At 34.9% G+C, this 16,875-nt stretch overlaps 2 protein-coding genes across 2 annotated transcripts; one reads left to right on the top strand and one right to left on the bottom strand.

Annotated features, from left to right (window-relative positions):
- Positions 1–9,315, bottom strand: LOC136822548 (uncharacterized). Its single transcript, XM_067078812.1, has 7 exons — positions 9,214–9,315; positions 3,296–3,370; positions 1,966–2,970; positions 1,455–1,532; positions 1,141–1,195; positions 573–609; positions 1–58 (listed from the first exon to the last, which is right to left on the bottom strand). The coding sequence occupies exons 1-7, from the start codon at positions 9,247–9,249 to the stop codon at positions 1–3; spliced, it is 1,344 nt and encodes a 447-aa protein (XP_066934913.1). The 5' UTR covers positions 9,250–9,315.
- Positions 5,452–7,652, top strand: LOC136822553 (uncharacterized). Its single transcript, XM_067078816.1, has 2 exons — positions 5,452–5,862; positions 6,130–7,652. Exons 1-2 carry the CDS (start codon positions 5,790–5,792, stop codon positions 7,617–7,619), a joined length of 1,563 nt encoding a protein of 520 aa, XP_066934917.1. The 5' UTR covers positions 5,452–5,789; the 3' UTR covers positions 7,620–7,652.
- Positions 9,316–16,875: the final 7,560 nt, after the last annotated feature.

Genomic DNA, 16,875 nt, shown 5'->3' with positions numbered 1-16,875 from the left:
TTAATGAACTCTTTCGTTTTTTCCATGTCTTCCTCTTTTGGTCTTGGATGGAAACATACTGAAAAAGAAAAACAACAAAACAAGGTTTAATTCATTTGCCTCTTGTTGGTCTCATCTCAAATGGATTGAAAATCGGGGGAGGGGGGAGGGGAAGAAATTGTTTTTCTAACAAACCCAGGGGGAATCGAGGCAAAAACGTCAAAACGTGGTCCATATAACTTTTAAGCAAAATCATGACAATGAAATTTCTGTAAAATTTCACAGCAAAATTATTTAAAACTTTTAAAATCATTCATGGGAATGTGATTTTTAAATTCTAAATTATTGTTGTATGACTTTAAGCAATGAAATCTTGTTCTGTACAATCATACTTCCATCAAAATCTGAAAGCTCGATTCTACAAGTTTTTAACATTTAATGAACGTTGTAACGGCGTTGTGCTCTAGGTCCTGGGTACGATAGATTAAAATAATATTAACGTTAAAAGGTAATATTAAAATAATGTTAACCGTGTACATGAAAGAGGATTGATTCAAATGACGAGAACTACTCGAAGGTAAAAAAATACTCACTTGTAAATTGAACCAGTGAATGAATCTAAGAAACCACCTGTAAAAAGAAAAAAACAACTTTTTAATGTTTTTTTTTATAAAAGTGATTTCCTGTTTTATTCAAATTTTCAAAGGATAAAAAAGAGCAAAGCTTTTTGTTCTTGATATGGAAAATTCAAAAGAAAGAAAACAAAGTTGGTCACCAAATGTTTTGTCCGAGACAAGACCAGACATACTCCTTACTAAGTGGGAAAAGGCCCAAACCTAAGTCAGAGATCACTGCATAGGAGATAATAACAAATAACAGATAACAAATAGCTATTTGAGATAGGGAGCCCCCGTTGCAAAGCTTTCTGGGTATTTCTCTTTAATATGTACACGTTTTATTTTTATAGGAACAGACTATATAAGAACATAAGGCTTCGATGGCCAAAATGTTAAGAATACGTTAAGAGCATTTTAGGATGTTCTTATTAAAAAAAACGTGTAATGTGTACTCAGCCCGTTGCAAAGCATTTTGGGTATATCACTTTAAAATGTATTATGTACTCAGCAAAATGCATCACAACAAGGTAAACAAGTCACTTACCTGGGTTACAGACTGTTTTGCAGACGGTGTCACATAATGAACAATAACGACAATTCTAGAAAAACAAACAGCGATAATAATATAACATATTGTTAATATTGTAGGTAATGTTTTGACCAAAATAAAACAGAAGTGTCGCGAGTGGTGTCAATCTGTTGGTTGAGTATAGAGGTGGGATGAGTTTCGTAGAGTGTAGAAAAAAGCTGTCCCAGGAGTTAGAAAAACTGAAAATGAATACTCGATTTCGAGTATCTCTCATCTCCTATTGAAACGTTTGACGAAATTAGTTTAGGGTGACAATAAGATACACTTACTCCACATTTTTGGCATTGTTCGACATTGTCTTTATCTTGACATGGGCATTGTGTTGAACAGAAATCTTTGTCACAATCCTGAAAAAAAAAACGTAAGAAAACCAAATTACGTACATTTTAGTGAAACAACGATTTTAAGAACAGATTGTTAGGTCTGTTTGAATACAGGTTGGGTGTCCAACCAACATAATAATTATGTCTACCAAGATAGATAAGCCTTGGTAATGTTTATCGGTAACTATAAGGAAAATGCGAAGACCATTATAGGGTTATGTATGATTGGTCAATAGACCTTTTTTCATAAATTACGTCACGAGCAATGCTTACCTCGTTTGGAAAATATTGCTATGATGATTGATTCCCAGAGGAGTTCATAAGAAATACACTATTTCAAAAGTGACACTTGAAGACTCAAGGGATTTGATCACCTTGGTAATGGTTTCAAGAAGAAGCAGCTGTTGCATTCAAAATAATTTATAAAAAGGCCTATTGAGAAGAATACAATCATTACCTTGCATGATTTGCAATACGAGCAAACAGATCCTTCTTTGTAATCAGATTCTACTTCTTCAGTACTGCTGTCAGCAACTTTCTCCTCTTCCTGTTTAGCACTTTCTTCTTCTTGGGGTTCTACAACTGGTTCTGGTGTATCTTCAATAGCCATTTGTTCTGGATGTTCCATTATTTCTTCTCTAGCTTCTACCACAATCTCTGGTTCTTGAGCTGTTTCTTCTGGTTGAAATTCAATTTTTTGTTCAGTTGTTTCCACGGTTTCCGGCTCGACTTGCTCAACTACTTCTGGTTCAGGTTCAACAACTTCTTGTGGAGTTTGGATGGCTTCTTGTGGAGTTTCGACGGCTTCTTGTTGAGTTTCGACGGCTTCTTGTGGAGTTTCGACAGCTTCTTGTGGAGTTTCGACAGCTTCTTGTGGAGTTTCGACGGCTTCTTGTGGAGCTTCGACGGTTTCTTGTGGAGCTTCGTCAGTTTCTTGTGGAGCTTCGACAGCTTCTTGTGGAGCTTCGACAGCTTCTTGTGGAGCTTCGACAGCTTCTTGTGGAGCTTCGACAGCTTCTTGTGGAGCTTCGACAGCTTCTTGTGGAGCTTCGACAGCTTCTTGTGGAGCTTCGACAGCTTCTAATGGAGCTTCGACAGCTTCTGGAGTAGATTCAACATCATTTTGTTGTGGTTCTTCATGTGTTTCAACAGTTTCTCGCCTTTGCTTACCAGCTTCTGGTTCTTGCTCAACAGCTTCGGGCTGTTGTTCAACAGATTCTGGTTGCTGTTCGACATCTTGTTCTGACTGTTGTTCAACAGAATTTGGCTGTTGCTCGGCAGCTACTGTTTGTTGTTGAGATTGTTGTTCAACGGGTTCTGTTTGTTGATCATGAAGACCCATGTCTTCCACTGGATCTCGTTGGATTTCTCCTTCACTTTCAATCACGAAATCATCATATTCATGGTCATCTTGTCTCAAACCCATTGCTTCACCAACCGATCGTTTTTGCTTTGATCCAACCTATTGAAATGCATCAGTAACACACAATCAAACTCAGGTAGCGTAACAAACAGATGTGTCGATTCTATAAGGACATTTAAAATATCTGGAACCGAAGTCTTTGTCTGTCTGTTTAAGAAATATTGGATAAGACAAGAAAATAGAAAATAGAATCACGATATAATTTGACTTTGTATGGAATTGAAACTCAGTGCAGGATGAAGCTTGAGACAAAATAACTTACAAAATCAGACCTTTACATCAATTTGTCTAAAAGGAAATCACAGCGTATCGACCAAATAACAACAACATTTCTGTGTAGTCCATTTAAAAAACAGAACGTTACCTCTGCCTTGGGCTCTTCAATTGCCATTGCCATTTTCTCTGGTTCAGGCATTTTTTCCATTCCCTCTTGTGTTACCTTAAAAAGAATAGTAGACGTTGATTATGAAAATCTATAGCAATCCATACAAATCATCATGGTATTTTAACGTTTTTCAGAATTCAAAGATCGGACGAGAATTGCAGTTTCAATACTTCCACTTTGTTTCATTGGATTTTTCGATTTGGGAGGGTTTAAGTGGCTTTCAGGCTATATTCTCAGCCTTGTTGGAGCAAATTTGAGCTTTTAAATCCTGAGATCCTAAGGTCTTAAGTCTAATGATAAAACTCTATATCCGAACCGTACTTCAAAGCACTTAAAATCACTTGCGGTTTTATAGTTTTGAGGGAATTCCCCTTTTGTGCCAAATATTTCAGCACCGATTGTAGCTGAAACATTTTGTGATAAGCCGTGGTCGAGTGCTTAACCCTATTATTATCAGGCTTTTTCGGATTTTGTATTCTCAAGGGGGGGGGGTGTTATCCACCAGCCTTGCATAACTTTTGATCTAGAAAAGGTATGGACTTGAAATTTGGCACAAATGTTCTCTATCATAAAATGAGCTCAAAGAAAAAAAATTAGGTTGATGACGTCATCATAAAGGTGATGACGTCATCACAAAGTTTCACAATTATCGCTGTCCAATGAAAAAGTTATGTTCAATAAAATAGCAATTAAAGTTGAACGAATGGAGATTTTTCAATTCTGTTTTAAATTTCTAAAAGCCAAAAATAATATCTTTAACATATTTGCCGGTTTTTACCATACTAATAAAATCAAGGTTTAAAATCCATGCAGAAAATGAGTAAATTTTTTCAAAAAACAATGACGTCATTTTTGATGACGTCAGCAGTTTTTGAAATTTTTTTAAATATTTTTTAAAATTTATCATTAATACCTATAACCTGTCAAAATTTGAAGTCAGTTGGATGGCTAGATCAAAAGTTATGCTAAATTTAAGATTTTGGGATTTTACAGGGTTTTAGCTGGATTTTATGATATGCCTGCACAAAAAAGTCATAAAACCTGATCTGGTAGGTGTATAATTGTAAAATTTGGTATACATGCTGCTAATAGGATTATATTAAAAGTCAAAAACTTTCAGAGTGTTAATAAAAATTTTCAGTGAGCTATTGTCTAAAGAGTGCCAGCCTGGTGGAAAACACCCCCCTCCTGATAAAAATAGGGTTAACCCATAACATGAAATCCTCACTTCGTGTCTTTCATTTTTCAAATTACCTTTTTTAATTCTAAATGCGTGCACAAAGCCAAACCAAGGGATATTTGTCGCTTGTATTCGTATTCGTAGAGCAATAAAAAGGAATTGGTCTTGACATTCCAAGCCCTAACTTACAGAACCAAAAATGAAGCTGATCTTGGGTGATCATCGTGACATTTATTGGTTTAGGAGCTCTGTAAATATATAGTGTACTTTAATATTCCCAAAAAATGGCTTCTTATTAACTTGCTGTTATTTTTGACAAATTATTTCTTAATCTGAAAATTTGATTATCTGAAATGAATAAGCATGATGCTGGATAGCATCGTTGCTTCGATCAGAATTATTTTTCGCAAAATTTAATTTCGCGTTTTCGCGAATTTTGATCATTTTCGTGTAATACAGTGATATGGGTGTTATAAGATAATACGATAATTGTTGCTGGATAATATCAGTTTGTATAAACTCCATTTTCACTTTTCATTACTTTTTGCTTATTTTTACTGTGTTTGAATTACTTACATGCTAGACTACCATTTTTACGAAAAATAAATCTCGCGAAATCGCTTGAGATTGCTGACAAACAGAAGTCTAAACACAGCACAGCACAGGAAAGACAAGATCATAAAGAATGTATGTGTGAATACATGTCTGTTCAGAAGAGTAAAATCTAATTCCGTTTTGCGGTGTTCACTATTACGTCATTCTAAAATCGTCATTAGTTAAATTTCTAAGAAAGTCAAACAATTGACGACAAACGATAATGATATGTTTCGCTAATCATGATTCCCACCCAAGTAATTTGATCCGTTCAAAATAACAATGCAATATTTTTAGTTATGATGTAATGTTTCAATATCCTTAACAAAATGACGTAATGTTTTCTATTTTGGTGACAGTTGTGCTGAATCAGATTATTTCGATACGCAACAATTTCAGGTCGAAAATGCGTACAAGCAGTATTTATTTCGTTTTCGTCGAGAGAAGAACTAGCTGGCTGATCCTGGTCTTTGGCTGACTGAATATCAAAAGGCGAAGATTCAAAAGACTATTAGATTAGTACTGTGAGACATAATGTATTAAACAAAGAACTAAGCTTTGGCTCTATTTGGACTGAACAAGACGCAGGTCACATAGTCAAAAATTATAATACTTCAGAGTAAGGTTTATTGAAAAACTTTTGCTGAAACGGAACAAGGATTCAAGAAGATTATCTTATTTGTATTTAACAACAGAAGTATGACAGGAAAACTTATTTTCATTTTGATGATTTGGATCTACCATCCTTGTATAACTGGAAATACCTCAAAATGTGAGTACGTTTTTGAAAAGTATGATGCATTTAAAACAAACTCGTACCCATATTTTTCTCTTTTTTTCCTTTTTAAAGAGAATTCGCATCATAAGACTTCGACTTCACATACCTCTTATTCAAGTGTCGCGGGAATTGACCAAAGTATTCGGGATGTCTATCCAGAGACTTATAAAGACTTGACCGACTGACCGACGAATTTGACTGAAACTCAGTCTACTTTGAATAACTACCATCTATACGTGTATTTCAATTCTATTCTTTTAGATTGTATTGTAACAGCCTTTGACGATTTATACCGTATGGAAACAGAAATAAGAGAATCAACTCAAGAACTATTCCAAGTGATCAAAGACAATCTCATTCACGTTGGTTTGAACTTGATATTCAAAGATATAAAGCTGGCAGGAAGTATCAGTGAAGGTTCTTTCGCAGCAAGATTGTTTCAAACTGATCCAGATTTCCCTGATTTTCTTCATCGTGAAATAGAGCTCGATTTGGAAATGACCATGTTTGAATTTGAGAACGAATTCAAATCTACGGTAAGAGAGGTTGAAGGACAACCAGGTTTTCTGAGAATGAATTTATTAGAGAATGGTCACATTAATGTGCCCAATGAAGTCATCAAATTCTTCGAGGCATCTACCACACCAACTGAGCTACAATATTTCATGGACTCTGATGGTTATCTTCTGTCAAATAGAATCAAAGCTGTCTACAGTTGGGAAATGTTTGATGGAAAACTAGACCATAATCTTATCAAAATCACAAAAATGGTAGCTTCGTACATTACTAAAACGCCCATTGATCAGATTTCAAATCCTTCCGTCAATTCAAAGTTCACCAAAGCAACTACGACCTTCGGGTTTGATTTATACATAAAAAATCAACTTCGATTAAAGACTTCTTCTGATTTTGCTTTCGTATTTAAATTAAACTTTCCATTAAATATCTATGAAGAATTACTCAAACGGTGGCAAAACACTTCAATCCCGGTACAATCACTAACACAAGAACTCAATGTTGGTTACATCATAGCCAAGCCTTCGAACGAAGATAGAAACGATCTTAGTTCCACCGGGTTCCGCTACTCTTTCGCTCACATCGAACGAAAACTAATCCAACTACAGTCACCAGAAAAACGTAAGGTATATCTCATATTTAAATCGCTTCTCTATGGCGAACTAAAACCTATAGATCCTGACCACCTGTCGTCGTATATCTGTAAATGTACGATGTTTTGGTTTATAGAGAGCCACGGATCATGGTCCAATGAACCTACTGTAATCCTGAAAGTGTTGGACAATCTGTTGAGGAACTTACTTGAATATTTCGAACGAAAATTCATGCCGTATTATTTCGTACCGCAGATTAACGTCCTTGCTCATTTGTCAAACCAAACCATCGACCAAGTTATAAAGAAATTGAAAATCATACTGGAACAGCCTCAGGCATATTTGAAAAGATCGCAAATTGAAAAAGCAGGAAAATTCTTACAAGATTTTATATCATCAACGAACATAGTTAAAAACCTCATCAAAGAAATAAAGGAAAATGGACCTTACATGTTTTTCCTTGAAAGGCCGGATCTGTACAACTTGTTAAAAGATCATCATAAGAACTCACAACTGGGTTATCACCAACGGAAAAAGATCAATCGATGTCAACTTCAATCTCCTTTTGAGGCAGACGTGATTGCAGTAGATAAACAATGCTCAATGCGAAGACCATTGAGGAGCATGATATTTGACGTGTAATTTTTGAACTTTTATACAACATAATAATGTTACCGTATTGACCGTATTACCGTATCGTATCTAATTTTCGTTACTACAGTCCCTGGCCTGAAAATTCTACTGAAAGTTTCTTAAATCCTCAAAATTCTCGACTAATCTTCGTTATATTTTGTTGAATTTGGATTTTTATTCAAGAATACGGTGTCCGACTAATCGAAAGTCTTCTAAAGCGTGTTTGTGACTTGTAATCGGACCAGGGACTGTATTCTGTAATTTTATTTTGGGCAAACGGCCTCTTTATTCTTGCAGATTTATTTTCTTAGAATTCTTTAAAGATTGATAACTTTACACGTTAATTCCATTCCCGATCAAAATATGAACAAGCTACATGCTGAATGGACCTACCTGAAGATTGATGTAATAAGACAATTGAAAAATGAGAACAATAGTATGAAAATGCAGAATAATACGAAAGCAACTCGAGAAATTCATGGAATCCGGCGATTCTCGGCTGTTCTGGCGATTTTTAGAAAGTTCCTGTACCAAAATCAGTTTCATTGAAAATTGAACCATGCTTAATCGTGGACATTCTTATAAATGATGTTTTTGTTTGAAAAGACATGAAACGAAAAAATCCAATGAAAATCTGCGAAAACGGAAATTTCCAGCTTTTTTGGCCGGAAAAAAACATTTTCTCAAAAATCGAACTCGGTCATGTTTTGAGCATTGCGAATACGCATCATTCTCCAAAAAATCAGAGAAAATAAGGATAAAAATTCGAGAAAATGTCAAAAAAACCAGTTTTTCCAGCATATTTCCGGCATTTTCGGCCGGAATAAAATGTTTTTCGAAAATCGGGCTCCGTCACATTTTAGGTATTGTCATTTTGCATCAGTGTGCGAAATTTCATAAAAAAATATAAAGTACAGCTCAAGAAATTCAAGAAATACTGTCTTTCCGGCGAAAATAGGTTATTCCGGCGATTTTTGAATAGTTCCGGCTTCAAAAATCAATTTTATTGAAAATTGAAACATGCTTGATGGTGGGCATTGCTATTGATAATAATTTTGAATGAAAAAACAACCAATTATAAGGAAAAAGTCCAATCCAAATAAAAGGCGATTTCCGGCATATTTCCGGCATTTTCGGCCGGAAAAATTTTTTCTCAAAAATCGGACTCGGCCATGTTTCGGGCATTGTTAATACGCATCTTTGAGCAAAAAATCAGAAAAAACTAATGATAAAATCTCGAGAAAGTGCCAAAAATCAGTTTTTCCGGCATATTTCCGGCATTTTCGGCCGGAAAATTTTTTTTTCCGAAAATCGGGCTCCGTCACATTTTGGGCATTGCCATTTTGCACCATTGTGCAAAAAATCAGAATAAACTAATGAGCTAATCCCGAGAAAAGCTGGCAACAGACGAACGAACGAACGAACGAACGAACGGACGGACGGACGGACATGGGTTAATTTAAAGGACCTCCACCGGGGTACCCGGAGGTAGGTCCAAAAAGTAACGCCTCGATGTTACTCGATGGACCAGCGAAAGCTCCAATAAGACCAACAGGTCTAAGAAAATAACCATGAGAATTTCGGGGGCAATCATTAAATTAACCTCGACTTTCGGTTCTTCGTGCTGTTTTTGGTCCATGATTTCTGGTTCTTCCACTTTCTCTTCTGATGATGCAACCTATAGTGATCAGAAATAAAAAGAAAACTTGATGGCATAAAAACTACTTGTTAGCCTTTAACCTCAGATAATTGGAGGGCCAATAGTTTACGTAGATAGCACTTTATCATTTTTAGACAGCGCTTGGGGAGAAAAGCCCTGAGCGCGCTGCCAGAACTAAAATTTACTGCCACCAGAGATAAATCGTGGAGCCAGATGGTTCGGTTTGTTTTATCTCCACTAACTTTAAAGATTTTCACCGGGTCAACAAGGCAGGGAGGTTTTAACATTCTAAGAACTTTTCAGTGAATATTATTGCAACCGGCTTTGTTAAATCTGGATATTGGTACAGAAAAAGGAAAAGACACCCCTGTGTCACTGACCCCATGGGACTCACGCCCCACTGGAAGATTTGGCCAAAATTCCGTCCTCGGTTGGAAAAATGCCCTAAAATTTCAGCCCCACTTTTCACCGAGGTAACATTGTAACATCATTACAACGCGGCTTTATTTTTCTGGATATCAGTTCAGAAAAAGGAAACACTTTTCTGCTAGTGTCAGATCTTTGTTACACAATCTTAATGTACCTGGACATTGGGTTCTTCTACATGTTGTTGTTGTTGTTCGGGTATAGTTTTCGATATTGTTTCTGGTTCTTCTGCTTTTTGTTCTTCGTGATGTTCTACCTGAAAGACAACACAAGAAGTGGTACTTGTAGGTTGACCGATATAATGAAAGTAAAAAAGTCTCTAGACTTAAGAAGCTTTAGCTCTAGTTTAGGGCCATTCTTAATCTACCTTTTTTGAGTAATCTTAATACATGGGTACGTTTTCCACTTAAATAGTTTAAAATAATTTCAGCGTGATGTGTAAAATATCCAAATATATAAAAATATAACTACTCAAGATTTTTTCAAGCTCCCTAAAAAATTCAATTTGCCTTTTCACCACTGAAAGCATAAACTTACCGTAAAGCTATCCTCTACCATTACTTACACAGCATTTTAAACCAAAGTGCGTCCTTTCGACGCAGCGCGAGTACAAATTTTGAGAAATTCTATGGTTAAACTATATAACAACATAAGGCTTCGCTGGACAAAATATTAAGAACAAGTTAAGAACATTTTAAGGCTTCGGGGACTCTAAAACACCCGAATACTCAAAAAACGGTGAAAATAAGAACATGTTAAGAACATTTATCAAAGATTTGGGATGATCTTATAAAAAAACGTGTACCGAATGACATTCGCCGATTAAAGAGGGTAAAAGAAAGGTTACCTGGACCGTTGGTTCTTCCTCAGGTGTTTTGAGAAGTTGTTCATCCGAATTCTCTTCGATAATCTCTGGTTCAACGTCCACTTTGATGGATTTATCAGATACTACCAGTGCCAACAAGGCGAACAAAAGAAAAATTTTCATTTTTGTTGTTATATATTATCTAGTCTAGAATATATTAATAAAAAGTAAGATATTCAAACAGTAAGATATTTTGAATGAATGCTATATTTAATCAGATCTCCATTTAACTGATATAAAGTTTGATATCGAGAAAAGAAAAATCATCCAACACTGTATTTCTGATTTGTGTTTCTTTACTGCAAGTAAAGCGAGATATGAAACCATTTTTTTAATAATCTACCACAGAAACTATTAATGTTGATGAAGAGGAATTTCTTCAGTTTTCAGAATTTTCCCGTTGAAAAGGTTTCTCAATATATTTACAGGAAGATACTCAAGAACGTAAGATCCGTCAACGTAAGTCCGTTAACAAAATAATTATATTAGCCCTTAAAAATAATAAACAGTGAATCATATGGTACAATCTTTATAATTGCAAGTTGATATATTATGCTTGGTAACAGACAGTTAAGAATTTAGGGAGTAATTAAAAGACCATTAAGGATATCTCGTTAACCATTAATAATTAATGAAAAGATATGTTTGAAACAATCCATTGCCACGTGTTGATAAAAAATATTGTTTTATCGAAGATCAATTTAGACGGGAAACAGTGATGTGGTTGCAGGGTGCAGCCAACCATCAGCCTAGTGAAGCCCTTTTAAGTGGGTACAGTACAGCGTAACTTTTTTAAGGTACCACCGATAAAAGATTTAACATCTGTCAAGCCAAAATCAGTCAAAACCCAATCTCGTTCGCACATATTTTTTCTTTGTAAAACGTAGTCAAAGATATGGCTTTAAAAACAAAAACCCTCTTAAAAAAGAGCGCCATATTCTGCTAGCAGCCCTAGAAAATGTTTCCAACCAAGGCTACCGAAGAATATTGCATGTATTTGTGCTTTTTAATGAATACTCTAGTCAGGAAAAATCCGAAATGTTAGCAAGTAAAAAGAGTATAACTCCAATATCAACTTTGTCCTAACAAAATTCAAGTCATCGGCCAAATGATATCTACAAATCTATTACTTCTTCATTGATAACAAACAGAGTTACTTTGAGTTACTTCAAATTCAAAATAAATATACTGAATCACAACCGAGAATTACTAACTAAAGTCTGTCCAGATATAATTGGCAGTGGAAACAAGAATGCCTGTAACTTTTGATAGTCAAATATAATTATGGAAATTTTTTTTGCTTGTTTTAGAGAAATAAAAGCGCTATATTTGAATGTATTTTTTGTTAAAAAACTCGCGATTTTTATAGGTTAAATTTGCGATTGCAAAAATTGAGCTTCTTTTCTACTTATGCTATAACGTTCATTTTTACACTAGTGGTAGTTCAACCTTAGGTTAAGAAGTTTGTTAAGTTTCAAGGCAAACAGAAAAGTCCTTCGGAAGATATGGGACCCGAAATACCCCTTGGTAGCACTTTTCTGTGAAATATCAAATCTCCAACTTATTACTAAAAACGGGGGTTATGTTATCTTTTTTGAACAGTGTAATTAAAAGTTGGAAAATGTTAAGTGTTGGTGCATTGGTATTATTGGTATCATTGATTATTACATAACGAAGTGAAATCACAGTATAATTGTTTTTATTGAAAAGATAAGCATGAACTTATATTGCCTTTTTTATTTTTAAGTCATTAAAGAACTTTGCTAATTCCCAAAACACACTAAACACAGCTTTGGCTATGAGGTCATTAAAGAGATCGTAAAATGTGTTATGATCGAAAAACTGTTTTATCAATCACTACCCCCGTTTTTAGTAATAAGTTGGAGATTTGATATTTCACAGAAAAGTGCTACCAAGGGGTATTTCGGGTCCCATATCTTCCGAATGACTTTTTTGTTTGCCTTGAAACTTAACAAACTTCTTAACCTAAGGTTGAACTACCACTAGTGTAAAAATGAACGTTATAGCATAAGTAGAAAAAAAAGCTCAATTTTTGCAATCGCAAATTTAACCTATAAAAATCGCGAATTTTTTCACAAAAAATACATTCAAATATAGCGCTTTTATTTCTCTAAAACAAGCAAAAAAAATTTCCATAATTATATTTGACTATCAAAAGTTACAGGCATTCTTGTTTCCACTGCCAATTATATCTGGACAGACTTTAGCTAACAAACACCTCGACCAGGGTTTCTAGAGAGAAGAAAAATATCTTATTTGAAAAGTGGCTGATAAACGTGTCTCTTAGAAAGAACAAAGTGCAGTTCTCACGTGGAATCAAAGGGAACATTATATAAAAATTTACAAACGAAACTGTTTCAAATGTCTGCAACCCTTTTGTTTGTTGATTCTGTACTAAACCTCTATTGGTTCATCATCATCTTTACTGGCTTCTGATTGGTTCATGATCAAATAACTGTCTAAAGGTTTCCAACAAAAATACAAAAGTTTGATTAGATTATATAAGAGGTTATAAAAATAGAAAGATTTATCATAAATCTGAGCACACGTGTTTTTTATAAGAGCAAACTAAATAAAAACATAATGCTTCAATGGTCAAAATGCTAAGAACAAATTAAGAACATCAAAAACACCCTTTTTTAGGAAAATAGTCAAAAATACATAAAAAATGGGGAAAATAAGAACATGTTTAGAAAATTTTTAGGCTTAAAACTCAAAAGGTTAAGAACATCCGAAGGCTTCAAAAATTTTGGATGTTCTTATAAAAAAATGTGCAAAAGAATTAAGGGACACCCCTATCAGTGTCAAATGACACGTCTAGCAACTGTTTATAAGAAAAAAGGAGAACACAGAACAAATACGGTTTGAATCACAAAAATCAAAGCATAGATAAGTTTAAGGCTTTAACTTGTTGGGGAGGGGAGTTTAAACATTAGTATATGATTGGGCTATTTTGGGAAGCCTTGTTCAGTGCAAGGGCTTATCACAAGCTTGTTCATTTTAAATGTGACTTTTATGTACAACATAAAAAATTATAAGAAATTCATTGTTGATACTCGTTTAACAGCTCATAAAAGAGAATCGAAAGTGAAAGTAAACTATGACACAGTTGTTCGATTGTTACGTAACAGAGATATCAGTTATCGTCATTCTTTATCTGAAAGATGATCTTTCTATTTTGAACCTGCACAGATATACTATAAAAAGCTTCACTAGATTGATGCTGTTGACGGGTCATTTTTCAAAATGCATTCCTGTCTTGGTAGTATACCCATCGAGTTTAAAACCCCGAAGGGGGGGGGGGCTAGAAAGGAATCTTCAACCTTCCTCGAACAAGAAGATTTGCGCCGCATTTAAAATGACGAATTGAATCTAGGACTTTCTTTGTTTTCACGACATATTTTTCAAAATCTGGCGATGGTTGTTACCTTCAATCTGGCGTTTGTGTGAAAACCACACCAGCGGGTCACGTATTTTGAATAAAGTAAGTGGGAAAAAGTGAGTTCATAACTTCATGGCTATACATTTTAGGGCTTTGAATTGAATGGGTTCACTGTCTACGTTATTGGTTCACATGGATTATTTAACCCACTAGTTACATCTCCCTTCAAATTGTAATTTTTAGGAAAGGTCGCTATCCAAATACGAAAGCAGTCGGCTAGGCAACCTTTTTTCGATGTGTTCAGCATATTTCAGCTAGAAATTTTGACCTATTCTGATCAGATCTTGGAAAATTATTCAGCTAGAAATAATGATTATTCTGACGAGACAGGGGTACATTCAAGGTCATCTAACGTGTTCTTGTTATTTAGGTAACCCTAGAAAGCTTCAGAGCACATCTTTTAAGAAGGCATGGGTAAAATCAAAAGAAAATTGATCTTTCATGGAGAAAAACAAATATCTTCCAAGTATATCTTGGCAAACTGTTTTTCCTAGATTTAAGAACACATCAAACCATAAAGTAGTAATAAGTATAGGGAGACAAATAGTTCGATAAAGGTTTCCTAGAAATCAGAACACATCATTTGTATAAAAAATTGAAGGTCATAACATGTGGTTTCATAGAAGATAAGAACACATATTTCTAAAAATCTCTCCACCGGCTGCTTCTGCAAATATATTTTGATTTTTACATTTTATGGACTACAGTAGGCGACTTTAATTTGAAAAAAAAAACGTAGGCGAATTTACGGCGACAGTGAAGTTTACACTATCTTTGCTACCTTAAGGGAAGAAATTTTCGCGGGAACAAAATTTCGCGGTTTTCGCGGATTTTGCCTAAAACCGCGAAATTAAGTTCCCGCGAAATTTTACAAAATCGTCAATCCACGAAATTAAATTCCCGCGAAATTTAATTTATTTCTCGTATTCCCCCAAATTCGTAATATTTGAAGCCTTAAAACAGGTTTTTTGGTTATTTAATAGCGCTTTTGGCCAAAAATATCCTGCAACCGCGAAATTAAGTTCCCGCGAATTTTTCGAAAATCGATGAACCGCGAAATTAAATTCCCGCGAAAAAAAATAATTTGACAAACCGCGAAATTAAATTCCCGCGAAAATTTCTTCCCTTAAGGCATATGAACGAGGAGTGTTCACTTCGCGTTTAGTGAAGTAGTTCGCGAGCGCAATGTCTCTCAAGAATGTCGAAGCAAGTAGAATATTTCAAAAGCGCCAAGGAAGAAAACTTTTTCTGACAGAGAAAGCAAGCCATAATAAAAAATGCAAAACATCACCAAAAGAAGGAGTACATCATAAATACAAGCCTTTGGAACTTTCAAAAGATGGATCTTCAAAGCTGTTTTCAAGACATTCGAGATTCGACCAGTATAATTCAGAAGTTTTCATAATAAAAGAGACTGATACAGAGGCTGAGGAGGAAGTTGTAGAAGAAGTGCTTCCAGCAAAAATGGCGTCTATGGTTGAGTTGTTTAAACCAAACGCAGAACTGACAGGCATTATTTGTTTATCTGACACTGATAGTAATTCTTGATTCTTTTCATGAGAGTTTTGAGCTTTACTGTGGTATCATTGGTTTACAACTGTAAGGCATTTATAGATTCAGTTGCTAAATTCCATGATGGTGATATTCTTACTATATTCTTAATATTTTGGCCAATTTGATCATATTCTTATAAAGTATTTTCTTATAAAAAAAGCGTATACATCATATTGATAGCTTTATTGATTTATGACATTGATCAATATTGATCGATTGGTTTATGATGTTGTACAATTTAATGATTCAATAAAAATCAATAAATAAGGATAATGGGACAGAGTTTTCAATTTCTGATATGCATACTTTTAAATGGTGGGCGTTGGTTTGAGATTCTTTGCACTATGGCATTCATTTATCATCTTGTAAAAAAATCCAAACTTTGTTTTGCTTGAATATCCTATGAGATTTAGAAATGGTATAGTAAAAATATTTCAAAATATTCCATCATATCTATTTAATAAATCTGAAAATGTAATGTATACTTCTTTGATGAACTACCTTCAATGTGTAGACAACTGGTAGCAAATAAATAGTCTGTCAATGTAAGCTTTCAATTGCTTTCATAGCCCAAGTTCTTAAATGGGCTACTTTGACAGTATCCCACTCGTAGCCAGCTGGTAGCCAACCAATTTTTAGCTTAAGATTGCTTGGTAGCCTGTAGCCCGTTCAAATATGCCTAAATTATGATTTCCCAATGACGTCATATCAATTAATAGGAGAATGGGAACGAATAATAGAGAACGAGACATGCGCACTTAATTGGAGTTTGGACTTTGTCGTTTTTTTTTAGTAGAAAATTCTTAAATGGGCTACTTTGACATAGCCCACTCGTAGCCAGCTGGTAGCCAACCATTTTTAGCTTAAGATTGCTTGGTAGCCTGTAGCCCGTTCAAATATGCCTAAATTATGATTTCCCAATGACGTCATATCAATAATAGGAGAATGGGAACGAATAATAGAGAACGAGACATGCGCACTTAATTGGAGTTTGGACTTTGTCGTTTTTTTAGTAGAAAATTCTTAAATGGGCTACTTTGACAGTAGCCCACTCGTAGCCAGCTGGTAGCCAACCATTTTTAGCTTAAGATTGCTTGGTAGCCTGTAGCCCGTTCAAATATGCCTAAATTATGATTTCCCAATGACGTCATATCAATAATAGGAGAATGGGACGAACGATAGAGAACGAGACATGCGCATTAATTGAAATTTGGACTTTGTCGTTTTTTTAGTAGAATTCTTAATGGGCTACTTTTGACAGTAGCCCACTCGTAGCCACTGGTAGCCAACCATTTTT

Source organism: Clytia hemisphaerica, unplaced genomic scaffold (assembly GCF_902728285.1).
Source record: "Clytia hemisphaerica strain Z4C2 unplaced genomic scaffold, Clytia hemisphaerica genome assembly, whole genome shotgun sequence".
Classification (NCBI taxonomy): domain Eukaryota; kingdom Metazoa; phylum Cnidaria; class Hydrozoa; order Leptothecata; family Clytiidae; genus Clytia; species Clytia hemisphaerica.
The sequence above is the reverse complement of the archived record's forward strand: the minus strand, read 5'-3'. Positions and strand labels throughout refer to the sequence as shown.